The sequence below is a fragment of the Hippocampus comes genome, unplaced genomic scaffold (genome assembly GCF_001891065.2).
Source record: "Hippocampus comes isolate QL1 unplaced genomic scaffold, H_comes_QL1_v1.1 scaffold185, whole genome shotgun sequence".
Taxonomy (NCBI): domain Eukaryota; kingdom Metazoa; phylum Chordata; class Actinopteri; order Syngnathiformes; family Syngnathidae; genus Hippocampus; species Hippocampus comes.
Window position 1 is genome coordinate 386,044 of NW_017805931.1, and position 7,150 is coordinate 393,193.

General features: G+C 58.7%; 1 protein-coding gene across 1 annotated transcript in view; it reads left to right on the forward strand.

Moving 5' to 3' along the window:
• The window catches only part of LOC109527844 (bone morphogenetic protein 7-like), an 11,441-nt gene extending 6,747 nt beyond the window's left edge, over positions 1 to 4,694 (forward strand). The window contains exons 2-4 of the mRNA XM_019889964.1: positions 2,890 to 3,076; positions 4,018 to 4,166; positions 4,300 to 4,694. Coding sequence (XP_019745523.1) covers positions 2,890 to 3,076; positions 4,018 to 4,166; positions 4,300 to 4,694 — 731 coding nt within the window. The remainder of the gene's footprint in view (positions 1 to 2,889; positions 3,077 to 4,017; positions 4,167 to 4,299) is intronic.
• Positions 4,695 to 7,150: the final 2,456 nt, after the last annotated feature.

Consider the following 7,150-nt stretch of genomic DNA (forward strand, 5'->3'; position numbering starts at 1 on the left):
TCACCGACGGCGCCGTCGAAACAAGGCGAGGTTCTGCAAACGCTCCCCCCCTGGCCAAAATGCCTCTGGGCTCAGTCGCCTCGCTTTGAGAGGCATTCGAGTGTCTTATCAGTCAGGACGTGCGGGGGAAACTCCACCCGGGTCTTCCTGGTGCACGCGCACTCTGAGCAGATTGTTTTGACGTCAAGTGCCTCATCCGCGCGCCGATGAATTTTAGTTTCCATCTTTTGCGGCGCAAGGCCGAGCCGTGTTGGTGGCGCGCGTTTGTGTAGGAGAGCCACGCTTGGACTTTTGCCGGCGATTCGTTTTGAACGGATTTGGGTTGGGAGTTTCTGTCACCTTACAGCCGACACTTGGACGTTGTCGCATTCCTTTTCCATTTGAAAGTGGGAAGAACCCCCCCCCCCAAAAAAAAAGGAGCTAAATGCCACTCGGAGTCAGTGTGCTTTTTCCAGTTTGACAAACGGTCGCCTTAATGCAGGGTTTCCTCCACTTGTTCAGCTCGAGAACCCCAAATTAGACACGCGGTCCCTCCCAAGGGCACAAGATGACTAAAATACATCCCGTGCGGAATTTATATCTCAACAATATGTGTTGCTGCGGATGCACTTGTGTTCTTTGTCGTTGGGATGGCAGAAAGGGATTTGCAGTGGAGAGAAAAAAAAACCCAACAACCGCTGCCGCATACCAAGCGCCTTCATCAAAATGAAGGAGCCATATGCGGATCCTCACCCACGCGCTCGCACGCCTAAACGCGGACTTTGCTCTCGCGTCACCGCAGCGGGCCTCTCCTGCCTGGTCTGCCGCTCGCCCGTAGGATAAGACTCGCTCTGGCTACGGGACGCGAGATTGGGTCACGTTCGGAAGAAAGAACCCGTCCGTCTCTTGGTCAAAGTGGCACCGTTGTGAACTCGACTGCCGCAAACGCGCTAGCCGGCGTTGATCGGAGTGGAACGCAGGGGCGCGCGAGTTCTCGCTCAAGCGTTTACCGTCGGCGGGCAGCCCCTCCCCCATCTCGTATTCCCGAGAGATCGCCATCCAAGAGGCGGAACGGCTCCTGCTACTGACACACAGGTATGACGCGCGCCGACGAGCCGGCGACCGGACAAGCGAGGCGATGACGGCCTGACGGCGCGAGAGAGGCCCAAATTCGAGAGGGCCGTCCGCTCGCAAAGGCCCGGCCCACGAGCGCCGACGGCGCATTCCCGGCCTGCCGTCGAGAGCCGCGGACACCGAGCCTCGCGTGTCGTGACGGCCGACGGGCGCCCCGATCTTTATCGTCGCGTCTTCCTCGACTGATGATGACAGACGCTTCGGTCGGGGCCCCTGCTAAATGCGAGGCCGTCCATCGCAAGAGCGCGCGCGGTCCTGGGCTCAGCTCGCCGCCTCATATCCTCGCGATGGACTCGTGATCCTGCCTGGACCCCCGTTGCTTGCATCACTGACTGTGTGTGTGTGTGTGTGTGTTTTTTCAGTGCCGTTGGTGCACATGTTTTGAGTTGCATCAGCGTTGTGTGCACATGAACTGTTGCCGCTGGGTCCTTTGATGTCGGGTCAGGAGAAAATCTCCAAAGACGCACACAAAGATAATGACGAGTCCCGCTGGACGTGTCCAGCGCCTTCATTCTTGCGCCGCGGCCTCTGAGCTTGGAGCGCCAATTTCCTGACTACAAAGAGCAGAAACGCTCCCAATTGCAGCCGAGCGCGGCGAGCTTGCAGTGTTTCTCGCACTCTCTCTCTCTCTTTCTCTCTTTGGGCCTCTATTTTTCTGGGAGCGACTGAAATTCCTTGTGAAAAGCGCTGACGGTCAAAAAATCCAAATGAGCAAACACTTGGGAGTTTTACCGAAATGTACAGAAGAGAAAAAAAGGGGTTGGGGGGGTGGGGCGCTTTATTTTGCAGAGACTTCAAGTCGGTCGGTCTAAGGCAGGGTTGCCCCTGGAGGTCACGGTGGGCATTCCCGGCCCGGCACGCGCCGACGTTTCCGACCTCGGTTTTACTCTTGGGCCCAAGACCGGAGGAACAGAATGTGTCGCCGGTCCACTTTGGGCGGTTCCCCGCATTGAAAAAGCACTTGGCGAGCCTCGCTCCCGGCTTGCAGGAAATGCGTTTGGACCTCTCGCCTTCACGTTTGGCCCGCGGAAGTCCTCCCAAATCATCCGAAATCAAATATCTCTTTTGTGTCGCCATGTGAAACGCGCGAGCGAGCGGCGAGAGAGGCCAGCCGTCGTCGTGCGTTCGCAGCGGGCGGAGGGCGCCGGCGTCCGCCGAGGCCGTCGCTGGCATTCCCGTCCCGACGTCTGCCGTGCCAGCGAAACGCTTTCTTTGCTCACACGGGACCGAAAAAGGAAGGTCTAATGATAGACGGGCGCGTGCCAGACCTTCCTTTCGGGAATCAAATTGCATTTCCGAATCCAAACAATTGTGTGGCTCGCGGCGTCTTCCACGCACCGTTTGCCGCGTACGTAACAATTACGAACGCGGGCCCGACTCTCGGGGCCGCATAAATCCATCTTTGCTTCCCGGTCCGTCTGCGGCGAGCAAAGCGCAGTCTTCTCGACCTCGGTGCACTCGACGCCGACGAGCGAATTGCGCGGGTGGCTGCTTGTTTGTCTTGTGGCGAAGGATGCGTACAATCGATTAACGTGCACATTTTTGCAAGTGTATTTTGCAGGACGGAGCACATTTTTGAGGTTGTAACTTTCGCTATTTATGCGTCCCCCCCAAAGTGGCCGTGGGAGACGCGCGGCCTCATCCGAGACGGGAAGCGATGGGCCGCGGAACACCTCCTCGCGTTCGCCTCTTGCCCGCTTGCCGCCGTCCCGTCTCGGCAGAAGTGGTCGTGGGTCTCACCAGCGTCCTCTTTTTTGTGTGTTCTCCATCCGACAGCGGAGCGGGAGCCCCCCCTGCGGCGGCCTCACCACAAAGAGTACAAGTTCAACCTGTCGCAGATCCCCCAGGGCGAGGCCGTCACCGCCGCCGAGTTCCGCCTCTACAAGGAGTGCGTGAGCCGCGCTTTCTGCAACGACACCTTCCTGCTCAAAGTCTACCAAGTGGTCAAGGAGCACCCGGACAGGTAGCGCAGCGTGCGGCCTTGAGGCAAACGCGAGCGGAGCCGCGTCTCGCTGAAACGGCAGCGCTTCGCAGTGCTCCTCCGCACCCCGACGCGCGGAGCCCATAGCCGGCGGCGGTCGTTGGATCGGCTCTGAGGACAGCCGACGCAAGCGCGCCTCGCGCCTTTCCAAATTGTCCGCCATCTTTGGAAAGGCCCGCTTTTTTTTTCCCCGACTCGATCGCGCCGCCGACTCCGAAGAAAGCGGCGGCCGTATCGGCAAGCCGTCGAGATGCTGGCCGTCGTCTATTCGGCCGGGCCGTCCGAGGGTTTCCGCGGCCGTCGGGGGCGACTTCTTTTCTGCATTCCTTCACCCCGACAACGGGCGCTTTGTACTCTCCGGCCTCAAGCCTTTGCTTTTCCCGCATATTTGCGGATCAAAGGCCTCCTAGATTGGGATTCTTTTGGAGTTGGTTCAAGCCTCGTCGGCAGAGTCAAAGGAAACAAAAGGCCACGACGGCCACGGTGAAAAAGGGCGGCTCCCCCGTCCGAGCGCCCTTCGTTTCGGTTCCTGTTTTCTCTCCCCAAATCTGAGGACTCGTTTCACGGCAACATTCGGAGTCTCGTCTTGGCCTTTGAAGACCGCGTGCGTCCCGATCCGATGGCTTTGGAGGATTTCCTGCCACCCGTAGCTTTCCGAGTCGCGACAAGACAAGGGAGTTAGTTGTTGGCGACCAGCCAAAACGCTTCAGTCCGGGCTCGTCCGTTCAGCGCGTCGGCCCGCCTCACGACTTGGCGTTTTTGCGGCCGGGACGGCTCACGAGCACTTTTTTTGCATTGGATTTGCCGACAGCAGGCGAGGAAAGGACTCGAGCCCGTCCGTCTATGCGGTTGAATCGAGTCCAAAGCGCGCATGCATGCGAGTACCGCAAGTCAAGGCGCCGTCATCTCTTGTCGTCGCGCAGAGAGGCCGAGCTTTTCCTGCTGGAGTCTCGCCGGCTGTGGGCACCGGAAGAGGGCTGGTTGGAGTTTGACGTCACGGCCACCGGCAACCTGTGGCTCATGAGCCCGCTGCACAACCTGGGCCTCCAGATGAGCGTGGAGACCGCCAGCGGTAAGACCTTCGCGTGCCCCGCCCGCCTCCACTCCAAGTATCACCCAACTTGGGGAAATTCTTCCCAGCGTTCATCGGGGGGACCGCGCTTAATATGGAGTTCCAAAGGCCGTCCGTTCCTGTGCCCAAACAGGGCGGCGCGTGAGTCCCGAGGACGCCGGGCTGGTGGGGCGCGACGGCGCCCTGGAGAAGCAGCCTTTCCTGGTGGCCTTCTTCAAGGTCAGCGAAGTGCGCCTCCGCAGCTCCCGCTCCGCCGGCGGCAAACGGCGCCAGCAGAACCGCAACCGATCCGCGCCGACGCAGGAGACGTCCGGAGGGCCCGGCCCGGCAGGTGAGTGCCACGCCTACCCGCCGCGGCGAACTCGCAAGTCGCCCGCGGCCTTTTCGTCCTCGCTCGCCGAGCGCAGGCGTCCGAACGGGGCGGCCGCTTTCCCGAACGGAGGGACGGAGCCCAAAAGCGCAAAGTCGGTTCAAGAAAGGCAGCCTTGCACCCCCCCACGCGCACCCGTGGGACCGGGGGAGAGCTAAATGATCCACCAGAAGCAAAAGCGCTCCAAAAGTGTCCCGCCAGTGGCTCTCCGCTTCCCACCTGAGCTGCGTCTTCTCCGCCGAGCTCGTCTCGCTGGCTTTTGTTTCCCCTCCGTCTTGAGACGCTGCGGCTTTGGTTTGTGTTGACGCGCGCTTTTTTGCGTTCACCTCCTCGGTGTGCTTCCCAGCGCGCGGCTGTTGACACAAGAGGCCACGAGCGAAATTCTTTCAGTTTCCCCCCCGGGGGGGGGGGGGCGGCTGTTCAGTTCTCGCATCGGATGAAAAGCTTTCAAAACGGAGAACAAAGACTCCCGCTTTGTTTTGCCGCAGGACGCCCGCGCAACGGAACGCGCGCTCGCTCTTGGCTCTGAGCCGACGCGCCCGAAAGATGTCGCGAAACGTCTCAAAGGCCTCGAGGCCGAGGCGACCGCTGCCTGGAAAACGTTACGAAGCGCCGCCGCGTTGTCCCAACAGTGTCGGGATGCGCACGGGCCACAACGAGCTGGGAAATCGCATTTGGACGTGAAGAACGAACGTACGCCGCCCCTCCCGCGCGGAGGCTTTTTGAAGGGCATTCCGACTTGTGCCGAACGTACCGTTGCCTTCTCGCATCGAGCTACTTTGTCATCATCGTCATCTCGCCCCCCCCCCCCAAAAAAAAAAAGCTTCTCCTTTTCCACCATCTGTGTTCCCGTTGAGAGTCTTCTCATTTTTAGAATTTGAGTGGCATGGATTTTCATGCCGGGGATTTGTATTGATTGATTTCTTTCTTCGGAGATCTCCAACTCGATCGTCACGATGTCAAGGCAAAAAGCTTTTGGCTTTTTCGGCTTCATCTTTGTCGGCGTGGCCTTTTGAACCCTTTGCGCCCCCAATCTTGCACCGAGTTGACTTGTGTTTTCTCATGGCGGGGGCCTGAGAAATAATTCAGGTGTCGCTCCAAGGCTGAACGAGGCCATTTCTTTCTTGCCGGAAGACATTGAGACTTGCGCGTCCTCCGGGTGGGCCTTGAAGAGCGGCGCTCGTGCGGAGAACACCGTGAAGCAAAAGCTTGGCGTTTGGGGGCGCGTGGGGCGTGGGTGCGTGGGTTGGGGGGGGGGGGGGGGGGGGGCAAGTTAACAAACATCCGGCGTCGGAGGATCACATCGCGGCGGAGCGCGGGTGGCCTGTAATTAGGCCGAGCTACTCATTAGCCGCGCGGCTCAAAGACCGGCCGCGCTAATGGCGCGGCTTCAAGAATGCTAATGACACGCCGCTCAGCCGGCTGTGTTTTGTTTTTTTTTTCTTTTTGTCATGGCTCTCTCTCACCTCCCCCTCTCCCCCTTCCTCATTCTCCCGGCTCCGTCCCCGCCCGAGCTCCTTTTGTTTACCGTCAAGCGTAATTAGACGAGGCAGAGCTCCCTCGCAGGGTTTAATAGCCTCGGTGATGAAAGACAGGAAGAAAGATAAATGCGCAGGGAGGAGTGAGACAAGATCAGGACGTCGGAGGCAAAGACGGCGTTCCCCTTTCAAGTCCCGCGGGACTCTGCCTTCACGCGCTACCGGGCGCTCGCGTCCAAACCGGAGGCCCGTTCAAGCGGCCGCGCGTCCGATGGCCGCTGTCGAAGCTGCAATCTTTTCTCACTCGCTTCTAAATGAGTCTTGATTGACGGCGTAACAGCCCGCTTCTGAAAGTCCCAATTGACACCGTTGGATTGCTGTGTTTTTGGAACCACACGCAATCTAAAAAAAAAAAAAAAAAATGCTCTTGATGGACTTTTCCTCTTGGCAGACTGCTTCTCGCGAGAGTTTTCTTTTTCAGGCTCACTGAAGGGCGGCTGGTGTTGCGAAGAGCCGATAGGTGCTCAGGACTCGCGGTGCGTCTTCAAAGCGGCACGCCGACTGTTGAGCAGAGCGCTGGCGCGAGACCGCTCGTGGCCTCGGCGGGCCATCGACTGCACTGGCAAATCTTACAAAGCAGAATCGTGACAAATGTGGGAAGATGAAACGCCTCACCTGGAGTTGACTCAACTTGAGGGCCGTTTTTCTCTTTTTAGGTCAATGAGTTTCCTGTTGACTTGCCTGCCGGGTTAATTCTGTTTAATTTCACTCAATGCCAGCAGCGGCCGATGAGTTGCCCACGACGTGAAGACCGGACGCAGGTCGTCACGGGTCCGGGAAGTCACCGAGTTCGCACGGAGTCTTGAACGCGAATAGAAGTTGGCCTGTTGCTGACCATCTCCTGTTTCTTTTTCTCGATTCATTTAGAGTTTGAATTTATTTCTTTATTTGTAACTGCAATTAGGACGCGGTGAAACGGAAGTGTCGCAAGTAGCCTTCTCGAAGCACCGCTTGAGACTCTTCCATTGCCCTCTTGAAAGTTTCTTTCCACCTCCGCTCCCACTGAGGTCAAGGAAAAAAGAAATGAATGGAGGGCTCACGGGAGCCGCCGCTCGGCGGGGGCGGTGCGGCCTGGC